Raw genomic sequence first — 17,012 nt, 5'->3', positions numbered from 1 at the left:
AGCAAAAAGAGAAAAGAAAAGAAAGAGAAAAGAGAAAATCACAACAACAAAGTAATTTCTATGGCATGAACTACGTTCGACCTGATTCATGTCAAGGATATGTAGGCAGCCTCATGGTTTGGTCCCATCAAAATAAAAATCCAAAAGTCCCCAAACAAGAAACTGGGGTAGAAGTTGTGGTTGTTGTAAGAAATCTGATTCCGAAAGTTGTAATTTTGAACCCATTCGAATTGTTTTGAGCCTTCTAGACCCTTTTTTTCTAATCCCATCCAAAAGCCCATATTACGGCCCAAAGAAAAACCTTCCGATCAGTCTTCGAGAAATGCCAAGTCGAGCAGGTAGAGGTGATTCATATCAGGGGAAACACTCTGGGCCAAACAGGGAAAAGAAATCAAAAATGAGAGAGTCTTATTGGTGAAAACCCTCATGGGTACCATAAGGCGACGAGGGCTGAGAGAAATAAAAATGAGAGAGTTTTATTGGTGAAAACCCTAATGGGCATCGTAAGGCGACGGGAGCAGAGAGATAAAAATGAGAGAGTCTTATTGGTGAAAACCCTCACGGGCACCTTGAGGCGAAAGTGAGTTGACAGATGAACGAATGAGGGAGGTATGTTGGTGAAAATCTTTCAAGGAACTACAGGATGAACAAGGACAGGATTTTGGGTGAAGAAATCAGGTTATGAAAGTTCTGGGACAACAAAGTATGGCAACGGAAGGTTGGTTGGTTGGACAAACTGGTCCGATTAATCCGAAGTGCATGTCATGATTATTGGTGCCAGTTGCTCCACTCAGATAAGTCTCTTTTCTTTTTCCTCTTCAGATAGTCTTCCAGTTTTGGATTTTCTTATCCTTAACTCTGAAAGTCATTGCATTTCATTTCTTTTGGGTTTATTTCTCTAAGATGTTCCCAATGTCAGTACTGTTTAAGCAAATAAGAAGGAATTTCAAAGCTCACTACCAGCTTCAAGATTGCAAAGCACGATGCGGCCAGAGCATACCAAAGATAGCATGATGTAAAGTGGGATAAAGTGCCGGCAAAAGTTCCATCGGCAGAATGATTTAGTAATTTCATGGGAGATGCAGAGGTTTAATTAAAGGGGTCAGAGGTGTGAAACAATGGTTCGGGTATAGAACACACGGGTCATCCAAAGTCATGGAGGTTTGAAAGTCAAGCGGCTCAGGGCTAGTTTGGGGAAGCCAGTCAAAACAAAACAATGCAGCGGAGAGACCTTCAGCAAGAATGCCATCAACTAACCACCATATTTTAAACTGACAAAATTTTTCTTCGATTAAAATAGGGGCAGGAAATTTTGGTTGTTGCGGAGAAACCCTCCGTGGAGAAAGGCAGTCACCAAACAGGTTTGATTTTTGATTCTCGGGACCCTCCTGGAAAATGGAACCTAGCATAAAGTTCATAAATTGCGTAATCTAGCATAAATGTATCCCAAAGGAATATAAGCAGGGTTAGAAGTTTGCATGTTCGAGATAAGATTTAATTAGGAGTTTCCAGGACCCTCCTGAATAATGGGATTTAGTTTTAAGATTTCAATTAGATAACAACATTTAGCGTAAGTTCTGTTGTAGGGTAGTATAATTCAGTCGTAAAAGTTGTCACTCTTTAGATAAGACTTGATGTTTGACTTTTAGGACCCTGCTGGATAATGGGATAAAGTTTTAAGACCATATTAGATAACAAGGTTTAGTGGGAGTCATACCTTTATAAGATATAATTTAGATTTAAAACCGTCATTTAGCTAGGAGTTTTCAGGACCCCTCTGGATAATGGGACCTTGCTTTCAAATTCTTAGTAATACTTGATAACATGATGTAGTTTTACACTCACATCTATGCCCAGCTACCAAACTGGGGCAGAAAAATTTTATTTGGTTTTATCTATTTCGCTAAAGTCAGGAGCCCGCCTGGAGAGCAAGGAATACATTTCAAGTTTAACAGTCAGGAGCCCACCTGGAGAGCAGGGAATACATTTCAAGTTAGTAGTCAGGAGCCCGCCTGGAGTGCAGGGAATACATTTCAAGTTAGCAGTCAGGATCTCGCCTGGAGAGTAGGAATACATTTCAAGTCCGCGGTCAGGAGCCCGCCTGGAGAGCAGGGAATACATTTCAGATTAGCATTCAGGAGCCCGCCTGGAGAGCAGGGAATACATTTCAAGTCAGCAGTCAGGAGCCCACCTGGAGAGCAGAGAATACATTTCAAGTCAGCAGTCAGGAGCCCGCCTGGAGAGCAGGAAATACATTTCAAGTTTCCAATCAGGAGCCCGCCTGGAGAATAAGAGAGTACAATTCAAGTTTTAGCTTTCAAGTTCTTATTGACATTTTATAATGTGATCCGTTTTACACTTACATGTGTGCCCAGATACCCAAACGGGGGCAGGAAATTTTCTTTGTTTTGTCTATTTTGTTGAAGTCAGGAGCCCGCCTGGAGAGCAGGGAATACATTCCAAGTTCAGTAATCAGGAGCCCGCCTGGAGAGCAGGGAATACATTCAAGTTCAGCAATCAAGTGTCCATTTGGAGAGAGGAATAACATTTCAAGTGTAGTTGGCAGTCAGACATCCACCTGGAGAAATGGAAAAATCTCATATTACAATTCAAGGCAGCAAGAAAGGGATTCCACCGGGAGAATACAAGTCAACAAGGCAACAAGAACCACATGAGCAAGTTTGAAGATATAGATAGGATTTTATAATGCATAGATCATAGTCTAGTCTAGCTTCTTTTTATTTTATCATGGTGTAATAAAGGGATGCAGTAAGCAGTAGCAGCAGCAACAACAGTGAAATCACAGCTTCATGGTAGTCTCAGCTACCAAAACTTGCCGAACTACACTGGCTTGATTCCTTTATAGCCAAGGATATGCATGCAACCTCAGAAGCAGGGTGCGGTCAAATATTTCAAAAATGCTTCCCACGGAGTATCCAAACGGGCAAAAGTCACTCGTATCCGCTCACTTTATCTTTGCACGAAAATACTTCGTGTTTCCGGGCAAAGATGGGCAGTTGTGAGCACGTGATTTTTGCCCTATATGAATTACTCCTACAGAATCCCAAAGAAATAGATTTTTCGTTTAATCATTTACCATTTTTGGAAAATTTTGGGGAATTTTCTTAATTGTTTGCATTTGTCTGTGCACGTTTATTTAATTCATGAAAAAATATACAAAAAATATATTGCATTTGCATTTAGGATTTAATTTTATATTTCTTAGATTAATTGGTAAATTAGGTAGTTTTCTTTAAATTTGGTTTTTAATTGGTCGTGTTAATTATTATTTAAAATCAATTAGTATTTTTGATAGATTAATTTAGTTTTAGGATTTAATTTAGGTTTTAATTTTAATTTTGAAAAAAGAGAGAAAAGAAAAGAATTTTGAAGAAAGATGAATTGAAAAGGAAAAGAGAAAAAAGGAATTGAAGAAGTCAGATAATTGGGCTTCCTTTAATCCTAATTTCCTAATCCCAAACCAAATACCCCATACCCGCCCAATTGCAGCCCAGATCCGCCCCAATACCCGGTCCGGCCAGTCAATAAATCAAATGACACCGTTTTGGTTTGTGGAATCTGAGCCGTTGATCTCCCCTTGATCAAATGGCTCAGAACTGAAGCTTCATAAGTATTTAACGGTCCGAATCCAGACCCCCCTACCCCCTCTCGTCATCTCCACACACCCTCAGAGAACGCTCATCGCCTCCGTCGTGAGCTGCCTACCGGAAATCGTCTCTGCCGGCGGCGTTGCTCCAATCGACCCTATTTTTACACCATAGATTCCTCTCCTTCTCCTCTTTCCAAATATCCAAACCCCCTCCCTCGAATCCCAGCCCAGCCTCTCGAATCTTGAATCGAAGAGAACAACCCAAACCCTAACTCATCCAATTGGTCCCAAAATCACACCCTATAACCACCTCATTCCCCTCATCTCAAATCCCCATCTAGTTCTTTCGAATTCCCTCCAAAGCCTCTCAAATCGTAAATCTAGGGTTCGAAGTTCTAAAGTTCGAAGTCGGATTCCCTCATGCAAGGTCACCCCTCCAAGCTCCTCGTTTGTTCCAAGCCTGGTTCGTTTTGAAGTGATGTTCTTCGTCTGATCTTGACAAAGAACAGACAATTTATACCATTTCAAGACTAAATCAGAATTACCCGTCGATTTCAAGTCTAAACTGGTAATTTCTTTTTCTTTCTTTGCATTTTTGTTCGTCTTTCTGCTTCGTCTCTTCCTGGTTCTTTCAGGCAGTTTGTTCGACATGCATTTGTGCACTTGGTTCTTTTCCATCCCTTCAGTTTTCTTTCTCTTAATCGGTATCCTTCTGTCCTTATTTGATTTTTATTCTAGGCTATAAAGTTTTCTGATAATTAGTAGTTTAGTTTTAATGTCAATCTAGCATGTTGGCTTAAGGAAAAATAAGAAAGGAAAATCATCATTCGTAGCTTAGATTGCATGTTCTGAAATTACTCGACTGTCTTTAATTAGGTTGGTTTGCAACCCCTGTTGGTTTGAATTTTGGGTTAGGTTTATTGTGCATTGCTGAATTGGGTTGGGTTTCTATTAATTTGAAAGCCCAAAGGAGAGGAAAGTCAGTCCGGGTCACAAGCCTAGGCTTGGGGTTGAACCTTGGATCAACTTGACCCATGTGGTATGCTGAAGCAAAGAACAGGGCTCTAAGGGGGTAATTTTGGGAAATAGGGGTAGGGAATCTATTGGTAACTGCCTAGGAAGCTTCCTAGAAGCTGAAAAAGAGCCTTACTTGGCAGATAAGTCACTAAATGAGGGACTAAGTAGCAAAAATAAAAATGGAAAAAGGGCAAAATTGAAAGAATTGAAATCTGATGGTTGCCCTATGGCCTTGCCTATAAAGGCATATCATTCTTGCATTTCAAGGGCAAGAAAGAGAGACCAAAGAAAGAAAATTTCTGAAAAAGCCAAACGGCTAAAAACTCAAAAACTGCACTGATTTCCAGCCTTTTTCCTTGATGAAAAACTAATCAAAATTCTATTTCAGCTTGGATTGTTTTAGTTTTCCCATCAGTTAGAATCTTTGAAAAACTTCATATCTTGCATCAGCTTTGGAGATGGCTTGATTTTGGTGTTTCAAAAGCTGGTTTTGAGCTGTGGTGGAGCTTAGTGTTTCATTGATATTGCTGGATTTTTGCTTTTGCTGCTGCCCACTATTTCCTCACCTCTTTTTCCCTTTCAAATTCCAGGTACATGTTCTTGAGACTCATACAATGTGATACTCAAATTGAAGATTGAAATGGAAATGGAATGATGACGTGTAATTTTTATGTTGCTGAGTCGTAGCTTAGCTTTATATCTTTTGTATATGAATCTTTTCTGCTTCATGCTTCTCATAGTTAAGTTCTCTCGTGTATAGTCGACCATGCTGTAAATGTTACATGTTTACTTTAGGATTTAAATATGGTCTTGTTTGAATCTAGTTGACGCAGAACATTTTGGACCAGATGTAGTGTGTGCTAAATGAGTCAGAAGTTGGATCCTACATCCTCTTATGTATTTAAGTAAAAGGACTGTATTAGAGCTATATTTTGCTATATGATTCACTTAAAATGTCATGGCATACGTGTCATGTTTAAACAACATTCAGATTCACGAAATAGCTAATTGAATAGGTTCTAGGTTGTGGTCAGTTTTCTTTTTCTTTACAAGTTACTTCCGGACATGTACTGTTAACAATATTCAAAGCTTCTGGGTATACTAGTTATTGGTTAGTGATGAGACTTATCAATTCGTGTTTTACTTGTAATTGTGATTGTTTTGCTTTAGCATAGACTCGATATTGAGTCTGGGATCTTCAGCCTTGTTCTTTAAAGGTTTTGAGCTCATTGAGCCTTGGATACTGAAGTCTTTTGCAAAGAAAAGGCCTGCTGCCGCTACTTGGGCTTGCTTCTTGAGCTCAGTAGCTTGCTCGTTTGGTTCACTGGATGTTTCCCTTTATAAGCGGATTTGTTTAATACATGTAAAAATAGAAATAGACATTTAGTTAGTCAATTTGAGTTGATTAGTTAAGGTTCAGAAATAATTGTTAGTCCGATCTCGCTCTGCCTATAATTTTGAGTGATTTTTAGCCAGCCGACTTGGGCTTAAACGTCGATTATGATATTAGGGGCCTGATACTGGCCCAATTGACGAAAGTCAAGGCCAGCTGAGTCCTCCTAGGGTATGACCTTGGACAGTCATCTCACTTAAGAAATTGGGTTCACGTTTGGGCCCAAATCTGAAAGCACTTGTGTGTAGGATTTCCACCCAAAGTTTTTTTAGCCAGAATTCTCAAGTTCATTTATCACTTGAACTGATTAGTATTTAATTATGAGGTGAGTCGTATCAAATAAAATGACAATTGTGTGGCCTTCATTTCAATTGACGTCGTTTTGATCCTTAGAATTCGAGGCACGCCATTTAGCAAAATTTCATGGCCCTCGCAAAGTTGCAAATGCGTATCTGCTTAGGCACATCATTTAATAATATTATCTTCCTAAATTTGGGTGCGCATTTATGTGACCCAAATCCAAATCTCAACAATGTCAAAATATGTCGAAGACCACGGGTGCATTTATGTGACGTGGTTCAAGACGTGTTTTAACAATGTTGCAATTTTCTTTAAAAATTATTAAAGCGGTTATAAGGTTAAAATTGAACCATAGACTAAAACATGTATTAAAAATCAGATAATAGGCCAATTATAACAGTTGAGCGACCGTGCTAGAACCACGGAACTCGGGAATGCCTAGCACCTTCTCCCGGGTTAACAGAATTCCTTACCCGGATTTCTGTGCTCGCGGACTATAAAACAGAGTCAATCTCTCCTCGATTCGGGATTTAACTGGTGACTTGGGACACCATAAATTCCCCAAGTGGCGACTCTGAATCTTTAAGTGAAATAATCTCGTTTCGATTGTCCTTTAATTTGAAAAACTCCTTTATACTCCCTCTCCGGAGTGTAGGAAAAAGGAGGTGTGACAATAAGTAAAACAAAAATTACAGATAAAAGGATTAAAAGTGACACCGCTTCCATCGAAATAGCTTAGTAGTCCAACAGTTGTCAGCTTCAGCCTTCAGATTCGGTGTGAGATGTCACGGATTCGAACTCCCTTAGCTCCAAAAATATATTTTTCGACAGTTTCACTTAATTTGAAAACATGGCTGCTAATTACGGGCCTATTGCTAAAAGTATGGGTTGTATTTAAAAATTGTTTGACCACTTTACAAACTACTTGATCATACAAGCAATTATTTAAAACCCTTCTGAAATAGGATTTAGTACTGTTTCTTTGCCCTCAATTATACACGGACGGCCTCAATTAGTATAAAAAGGACTGCCCACTTTTTTGTTTTCAAACTCCAAAGAACCTAAATTGCACCAGGTTAGTACTAATTCTTTGTCTCTTTCGATGATAATATCATATTATGTGTTTGTTCTTTTACTTTTTTATTTCTTTATGACTAGAACTATGAATCTATTATGGTAATTTTGAATTTATAATTAATTTTTTTGGGAATGATTTTGGGGGTTATTGAAATTGTTTATTATAAGTTATTCTCGTGTTGGTCATGTTAACATAGTTTGACTGATTCATGTGATTGTAAATGTCGAAATTAGAGTATACGAGTGCGTGGTATAGATTTGCTCCTAGTTTATTTCTTTCTATTTTCTTGTTATAATGAACTTATTTAGGATTTATCTAAAGAATAAAGTGGATACTTGAATTTTGATTCAGATTAAATTACAATGAAGAGATACTATCCTACAACTTCCAAAATTCCAAAATCAAGTTCAACATCTCAAGATTTATCTAACTTGGAAGAAATAGCTAATGAGTCGAAACAACATCAACAAAGTGAAAGAGTTAATTTAGGCTCTTTAGAGGTTGATCCTGGGGAAAGATTAGCAATTCGAAAATATCATCCAAATGATCGTGATGCAATACGAAGAACATATCTTCAAAGAGGTGCTTTCCAACCTCGAGAGCACAAATTTCCTCAAAGAAATTTTTATGGCAAATTGCGTCGCTTTAATCCTCAATGGTTTTCTGAGTATGATTGGTCAGAGTATAGCGTAACAAAAAATGCAGCTTTTTGCTTCTTTTGTTATTTGTCTCAAGATGAATGCATCAATCAAGGGGGAGGAGATGTATTTTCAAGTATAAGATTTACAAGTTGGAACAAGAAGGATAGATTTGATATGCATATTAGTGGACCAAATAGTATTCATAATTAGTCAAGAAAGAAAAGTGAAGATTTGATGAGACAAAAACAATCCATTCAAAGTGTACTTGCTAAACAATCTTATCAACAAAAGCTAGAATATCGGATTCGTTTACAGGTCGTGGTTGATGTGATAAGATATTTTTTACACCAAGGATTATCATTTCGAGGGCATCGTGAAGATGAATTATCTCTCAATAGAGGTAACTGTATTGAACTTCTTAGATGGTATACTAAAAGATGTGATCATGTTGCCGATGCATTTAAAAAAGCTCCAAAGAATAATCAATTGACTTCTCCTTACATTCAAAAGGATATTATTACTGCATGTAAGATAGAAACAGTTAAATGTATCATTGAGGATTTAAATAATGATCACTTTTCTATATTAATTGATGAATCTCGTTATGTGTCATGTAAGGAGCAAATGGCTATTGTTTTGCAGTATGTTGATAGAAGGGGAAGTGTGATGGAGCGATTTATTGGTATTGTTCATGTTCGTGAAACTACTGCTTTGTGTCTAAAGAATGGAATTGTTGGTTTACTTGCTCAACATTCTTTAAGTCCATCTTCCATATGTGGACAATGTTACAATGGAGCAAGCAATATGCAAGGTGATATAAATGGGCTTAAAATCTTGATGCAAAAAGAAAGTAAAGGTGCTCATTCTATTCATTATTTTGCTCATCAACTTCAACTAACTCTTGTTGCGGTTTCTAAAAGATGTGATAAAGTGCAAGAATTTTTATTGAATAAGGCCGAGGTCGGGCGGTGATGAAACAGCTAGTTTGCTTTGGAATCCTCAAAGGGAATATTCTATTGAATATTCTCTCTAATTGTACTTTTTTAGGATTTTCTATGGATACCCATTATAAATAGGAAGAGAAAACTTCCCAAAAATGGGGCTCTAGAAAACATGTAAATATTCCTCTTAAAAGAGATTAGAGGATCTGTGATCTCAGACCTGGAGGAGATCCAAAAAGGGTCCTAAGGTTCTTATATTTGTCTATCATTTATCTTTATCAAATGAAAGAGGATCTGCTTCATTCACGATTGAGTGACTCTTTTCCTTTATTTACATTTTATTGTTACTTAATGTTACTTAATACATCTCTCTTTATGCTATTAAATCTGACCATCACTGCCAGCACTTATACTCAGCTATATTTTTTCTATTCATATTATTCATTTCGGATCTAGAATTAATTATCATTAACTATTATTTACCCTCCATCTTCTTATTTAATTAGTTTAACAAAAAAAGGTCTCATACTTTTTTTGCTCAAATAATTTGACGTTGTCTGTGGGAATTTCCTAGTTAAAATTTTAGTTTCTTCTAGATCTAAAATTCGATTCTAGCAAGTTCGTAGAGTATCGTCGTTGTTTGGGATTGCTGAACAGAAAGAGGATCAAAATCTATCCAGATCTAGATCTAGCCGAAATGGAAAAATTCCGGCAATTACAGTAATCTCATTCTTATTTGACTATGTACAGATTTATCATTATTACAATGATCCCTCCCACTCATACACGAAACAGATCTCTCATAATTACCCAAAATTCCTTAAAACAAACATGACTAGTAATTGATTTTGCTACGAAAAGAAAATTTCTTCAACCCCATTTGCTCCCATGGGATGAAAGATATCTTTTTCTCTTTCACTTTCATTGTGCAGGAATTGTATCTAGTTGCAAAAGATTCAATATTATAAGCTATAGTTCTTGAAGTTAATATATCTTGACCTCATATGAGGTCACGGACACAGACTGCATTTTCAACTACATCATCATTAAAAAGACAATATTCACGAGGTGATGAATTTGGGAGTTGTTCAACTCTACTCCACCATCACCGCTTCCTGCTACCTTTGCTTGCCCTCTTAGCATTTCTTTGCACTAGATCAAATCGAGGTAACGAATGATTTTATTTGGTTTAACTAACTATTTTTCAAAGTGGGATAGAAGCAGGAGCATTCTCCTAGATGTGCGAACAGGAAACGCCTCATATTCTCCAACGCAAGCAAAATAAAGCAAGCTGGGACTCACCCAGGAAACACACAAAAGCAAACTGGGACTCACCCAGAGGATGCCCGAAACTCTCCAAAAACTGGGACTCACGACGGGTTAACATTTCGACCAGCTCGAAATAACACCCTGATGGCCAAGGGCCATCGCCAAAAGAGAAGAGTTCGACCTCGTTCGAACTACGACGGGTTAACATTTTGACTAGCTCAAAATAACACCCTGACGGCTAAGGGCCATCGCCAAAAGAGAAGAGTTAGACCAACTCGAAATAACACCCCGACGGCTAAGGGCCATCGCCAAAAGAGAAGAGTTCGACCTCGTTCGAACCACGACGGGTTAATATTTTGACCAGCTCGAAATAACATCCCGACGGCCAAGGGCCATCGCCAAAAGAGAAGAGTTCAACCAACTCGAAATAACACCCTGACGACTAAGGGCCATTGCCAAAAGAGAAGAGTTCGACCTCGTTCAAACCACGACAGGTTAACATTTCGACCATCTCGAAATAATACCCTAACGGCCAAGGTCCATCACCAAAAGAGAAGAGTTTGACCACATTCGAACCACGACGGGTTAATATTTCGACCAGCTTGAAATAACACCCCTACGACTAAGGTCCATCGCCAAAAGAGAAGAGTTCGAACAGCTCAAAATAACACCCCGACGACTAAAGGCCATCGCCAAAAGAGAAGAGTTCAACCTCGTTCGAACCACGATGGGTTAACATTTTGACCAGCTCGAAATAACACCCAGACGGCCAAGGGCCATCGCCAAAAGAGAAGAGTTCGACCTTGTTCGAACCACGACGGGTTAACATTTCGACCAGCACGAAATAACACCCCGACGGCCAAGGGCTATCGCCAAAAGAGAAGAGTTCGACCTCGTTCGAAACCACGACGGGTTAATATTTCGACCAGCTCGAAATAATACCCCGACGGCCAAGGGTCATCGCCAAAAAAGAAGAGTTTGACCTCATCCAAATCAAACTTCGGCCTCGTCCGAATCAACTTTAGCCTCGTCCAAATCAAACTTCGGCCTCGTTCGAATCAAACTTCGGCCTCGTCCGAATCAACTTCGGCCTCATCCGAATCAAACTTTGGCCTCGTCCGAATCGTACTTCGGCCTCGTCCGAATCAACTTCGGCCTCGCCCGAATTCACATTCGGCAACCTCGTTCGAATTCACATTCTGCGACCTCACTCGAATTCACATTCTGCGACCTCGCCCGAATTCACATTATGCGACCTCGCCCGAATTCACATTCGGCAACCTCATCCGAATTCATATTCTGTGAACTCGCCCGAATTCACATTGGGCGACCCCGCCCGAATTCACATTTGGCGACCTCTCCCGAATCAACGTTCGGTCTCCTCGCCCGAATTCACATTCAGCGACCCCGCCCGAATTCACATTCGGCGACCTCACCCGAATCAACATTTGGTCTCCTCGCCCGTCTAGATCTGAGGACACGGAAAACCTCCTCCGATGCCGCCATCCTTGCCAAAGCAGCCATCCTGGCCTCGACGGCCTTTTCCAACTCTACCATCTTCTCGATCGACTCATCCAAATTTCTTGAACTACGATTAATGAAGTCCGCTCACCGAGCTCGACCAAGAGATGACCTCGATAAGCGGAGGGACTAATTGTATGGGTCAAAACTAGATCAGAGAAATTCAGTACGCGGAGACAATAAGGCCGAGGTCGGACAGTCATCAATAAGGCCGAGGTCGGACAGTCATCAATAAGGCCGAGGTCGGGCTGTGATGAAACAATTAGTTTGCTTTGGAATCCTCAAAAGGAATATTCTATTGAATATTCTCTCTAATTGTACTTTTTTAGGATTTTCTATGGATACCCATTATAAATAGGAAGAGAAAACTTCCCAAAAAGGGGGCTCTCTCTCCCCCTCTCTAGAAAACATGTAAACATTCCGCTTAAAAGAGATTAGAGGATCTGTGATCCCAGACCTGGAAGAGATCCAAAAAGGGTCCTAAGGTTCTTATATTTGCGTATTATTCATCTTTATCAAATGAAAAAGGATCCGCTTCACTCAAGGTTAGGTGACTATGTTCCTTTATTTACATTTTATTGTCATTTAATGTTACTTAATACATCTCTCTTTATGCTATTAAATCTTGCCATAATCACTGTCAGCACTTATACTCAACTATATTTTTCTATTCATTTCAGATCTAGAATTAATTATCATTAACTAGGATTTACCCTCCATCTTCTTATTTAATTAGTTTAACAAAACAAGGTCTCATACTTTTTTTGCTCAAACACTTATGGCCATGCTTGGAACCGTTAGAGCCTTTTCATTGTTTCAGGCACGTCTTTTGGGGGTTGGTTCAAATTAAACAATTACTATATAGGACCGCAAGAATTGAACAAGTAGGCGAATTTTAGGTATCATCTTTTATTTTATTCGAGGTGAGAGGTTGTCCCCTTTAATTATATTCAAGAGAATACCCCGTAGATTCTGTATATTTTTTATTCAGGGGTATACCCCGAAGTGAATGTAAATAGAGGTCGTGATATCATCGTTGGAGGCGTAAGATAGGATAGTAAGACTTATTTTATTTTATTTTGTTTTCTTTTATTAGGTGGGGGACGACCTCAAACCTTTTGTGTTTATTTTTGCTTTCGTGTGTTTTACCTCAATTTGAGTATCCTTTAAAGCCAACTAGATCAAGTATTCAACCGTATTTTTTACGAGACTCGGGTAATGCGTAACACCTTCTCCGCAAGTCAAATAAACCTCTTACTCTAAATCTTTGGTGCAAATCAGTTTTTTGGAGTCAAATAAGTTTTTAAGGAAAAAATATTTTTTAAAGAACTGGCACACCAAGATTTATGTCAAGTGGCGACTCTGAGAAAATTCCTTTCTTTTGTCACTTTCTTGTTGAAAACCCTTTTGAGCTTTACAAATTAGTGAGGTGAAAAAAGGGGTGTGACAACGTGTCAAACAATAAAAGGTTTAAAATGTGACGTGTCATCTTTGTCAGCGCAGTTAAGAATCACGCGTTGGTGGAGGCGTTTATAATACCCAATTTATCAAGTAGGAATGTTCAAATGGGAAAGTTGCAAATTCGCCTATCGGCTTTACAAATGGATGCAAGTTTAAGAGGCGAGAAAGTTAATCTGCCTTAATTTTATTAAGTCGTCATTGATCCATTGACAATTAATGCAAATTGAAAAAGTTGAGATCTTCACAAGAAAATTTGTGAGAAAAAACGGAGTCTTTGCATCTACAGGTGGGGGAATTAGGGTAGGCGTTTAGGGTTTATGATTTTCATGGATTTTATGATATTTGAAAGCCTAAACCTACTCAATATTTAAAAAGTAAACTTACTTTTTTGACACTTTGGACGATGGCTTTTGTCCTTTTACGATATTTGGTCTAATATGTTTGACCTTGTTGCAAAATGTTTCACAATGTTTCAAGATTTATATGATTTATATACGATGAAATATTGTTGTAGACGTGTGATTTTTGATCCTCTCCAAGATTTTTTATATTTTAGTATGTAAATATGTAGTTTAGGCCTAATATCGTTATTTTAGTTAGTTTGACCCTTTTACTTTATTTTCTCACAGAAAAACAAAAATTACAAAAAAAATAATTTCATTAAGGTTTTGTAGTTATTTTTAATCTTGGAAAAATACAAAAAAAATAGATTTGTTTTAAACGGTTAGTGTCATTGTAATAGTTATTTTCTTAAGTAAGATTAAGTAGTATTTTTAATAGTTTATCTTGTTTGCTATATTATTTTTACATATAAAAAAAAGGGGAGGGAATAGAATTAATTTTTGGACTAATTTTTATCTTGCTCTTAGCCTAGTTAAACTAATTTCCTTTGCCCATTAACAAAAAAGCCCAAACCTAACCCTAAGAGACCCCATCAAATTTTCTTCTTGAACAAGGACAAGAGCTAACCATGGAGAACCTGGACTAACCTAACAACAGCAGCCTAGCCGTCCCCTCTTCTTCTTCAACCTCTTGAACAACCAAAGAACTCGGACAAACAAACCCAAAAATACCTAAGAGAAGACTCTAGCAGCCACCCTCACACTCACAACGCCGCCAGCCACCCTCCCAACACCCAAAGACACCACCCTTCAGCAACCTAGAACAGCAGCGGCCAAACAGACCCATCATTAACCACAGCCGCTGTCAGACCCGCCGGAAACACAAGAGCAGCGGCGCCTCATCTTTTCACATCTCCACAAGCCGCCATCGCTGACTCTCACACCCATATCTTATTCTCGCTTGATACACACGCAAAGACAAGAGGAAACGGCACACCCAATTCAAAAGACCAGCCGCCCGATGACCCCCATGTCGATTTGGATTAAGAAAATGGCTCTGTGAATGAAATTTTTTCTTTGATTCCTTATGTCTTTTCATTTCGTATTCGGATTTTTGGCTGCCGTTGAGGCCCGTTGTGGTTCGGTTCGCGTTTCTGCTTGAAGTTTGATTGTCGTGTCTAGTCTCGGTCGTGACTGCCCCTTTGCTTCTGTCCGTGAATTGCTGAAATTATACTAATTGAAAGTATTATTTTCAGGTCTGATCCTTTCCCTCTACTTTTGTGTTGATTTGAGTATGATGGGAGCTTGGGATACAAAATAGAAATTGATTCGAATTTTAGCTCAGATATTGGCGTGCTCCGTTATCTTCACTTGTCATTATGAGTTAATATAAAACATCAGTCCAATATTATTTTCATACTATGAGAATTACTGCTAATACAATTAATTTGATAGTATAGTTATTATAAAAAGTTGACTTATAATATTCTCTTAAACATCAAAATAGTAAATATCTTATTCTGGTAAGCGTTAGTGTTTGGTTAAGAATTTGTAGGATTCGAATGTTAGTTTAATCTTCAATCTTCTTTTAGTAGTCCAGTATTCTTTAACATAGAGTCATGATTCTTTTCTTTTAAAATTCTTTCATTGAGAGTATTTTTCCCACGGTCAGAATGGTTTTTCATTTGTGAGTGAGCCTATCATGTTTTGACTGATTTCAATGCTTTCTTAGATATCCTTTGTATATTTGTGTGGATGATTTGAACGAGTTATTTTGAGTGGTTGCTGAGCCTCGGGGAAAGTCGAGTCCATTAGATAATGCTTTAGGAATTGATTTGGTCAAATTCATGAAATGAGAAGTTAAAAAGAAATGAGCATGAAATTAACTTTTGTTTATTTTACTTTTATTACATTGTCCGCTAGGAGCATGCTTAAGCCGACCACACTCGGATAGGCAAATCGTAGGTTGCTTCTTTTATTTTATTCCGGTGAGAGGTCGTTTTCTTAGTTAAATTTGTCAGGGGAATGCCCCGAAGAATTTGTAGATATTTTATTCCGGGGAATGCCCCGAAGAACTTTGTAAGTATTTTGGAGGCCTTGACGAGCATTGAGGAGGAGCATATGGATTTGTAGTGTTTTATTTTTATTTCATTTTGTTTTGTTTTCCTTTATTAGGTGGGAACGACCTCGAGCCTCTTTGTGTTCATTTTTCTTTTCTCTGTTTATTTTTGCCTCGTTTGAATATTTTAAAAGCCGACTAGATCAAGTATGTAACCGCACTAGTTACGGGACTTGAGAAGTGCCTAACACCTTCTTCCCGAGCCAAATAAACCCCCTTACTTGAACCTCTGGCGCAGACTTAGTTTTAGAGTTCAAAGTGTTTTAAAGGGAAAAATCATTTTTAAAAAAAGCGGTGACCTGGCACACCGAAATCAAATGTCAGGTGACGACTCTGAGTTAATCCTTTTGAACACCATTTTTGTCACTTTCAAAATTGAAAAACCCTTTTTGAGCTCTACAAAATTCTTTTATATTTCTTAAAAGGGTTAAGTGAGTTGGTTAAAAAAAGGGGGTGTGACAATAGTTATTAAAAGTGTTCATAGTTTGGTTTGCGTATAAAATTATATTTCATTCAATATACTACTAGAGTTAAGGATACAATTAATCACATGGAATCAAACAAATTGATTAGCTTATTATATGTTGAAACATTTATATGTGAGAATTTTCACTATGAGACATATCAGTTGTTCACTTTCACAAATCAAAAAAACTCACATTAATATATATTTTCAGGCTTGCTTAACTTTAATGATTAAAATATTTAAAAAAATCGCTCCTAAATAACTTTAACATGGATTAATACAAACTCAAGCATGAATATGTCTATACAACTTTTTCATAGCTAGAAATACTGAAATCTCTATAAAATAATTAATGTTGGTCACAAAATTTGTTTTGCATAGTTGGTTTCATCTTATTTGGATCTTTTATTTGGTCTGATTTTTCTTGAACCCTAAATTATAAGAGGAAGTGCACAACCTATTTAATCAGTAGTCGAAATTTACAAAATCTGTAAAGTATGCTACCTCAAAATCAACTATAGACCTGACTGTTTGATTTTCGAAGTCGCGCGTCTTAAGTTGAGTTAACCAAATCTTAACTTCAGACCTTATGAACTTTGAATACACTCGTCGAGAGTAACTTCAAATCATCATCCAAAGGTCTAAAGAAGAAAAATAAGAAGCATTAGCATGAGTAGGCCGAAATTTACGAAAACTAACTAAACTTTAAGCACGTTTCAAAAATTACAAGTTTATGTGATACAACAAACATATATATTGTATTAATCATTCATAACTATACTTTCAGAACATTACCATGATAGTTATATTTGATTCGGGATTTTTTTTTCTATACAATATTTGATACTTATTTAC

General features: G+C 37.8%; 1 protein-coding gene across 1 annotated transcript; it reads left to right on the top strand.

Annotated features, from left to right (window-relative positions):
• Positions 1 to 7,760: 7,760 nt before the first annotated feature.
• Positions 7,761 to 9,158, top strand: LOC107797485 (uncharacterized). The gene is made up of 3 exons (XM_075253069.1): positions 7,761 to 8,162; positions 8,250 to 8,969; positions 9,087 to 9,158. Exons 1-3 carry the CDS (start codon positions 7,761 to 7,763, stop codon positions 9,156 to 9,158), a joined length of 1,194 nt encoding a protein of 397 aa, XP_075109170.1.
• The last annotated feature ends 7,854 nt before the right edge of the window (positions 9,159 to 17,012 follow it).

Source organism: Nicotiana tabacum, chromosome 5 (genome assembly GCF_000715075.1).
Source record: "Nicotiana tabacum cultivar K326 chromosome 5, ASM71507v2, whole genome shotgun sequence".
Classification (NCBI taxonomy): domain Eukaryota; kingdom Viridiplantae; phylum Streptophyta; class Magnoliopsida; order Solanales; family Solanaceae; genus Nicotiana; species Nicotiana tabacum.
This window is presented reverse-complemented; position numbering and strand designations above follow the sequence as displayed.

Coding starts and splice junctions, on each gene's coding strand:
- LOC107797485 (XM_075253069.1), top strand. CDS start 7,761: ATGAAGAGATACTATCCTACAACTTCCAAAATTCCAAAATCAAGTTCA. Junction 8,163..8,249: donor TCAATCAAGGGGGAGGAGAT/GTATTTTCAAGT, acceptor ATTCATAATTAG/TCAAGAAAGAAAAGTGAAGA. Junction 8,970..9,086: donor TTTCTAAAAGATGTGATAAA/GTGCAAGAATTT, acceptor GTACTTTTTTAG/GATTTTCTATGGATACCCAT.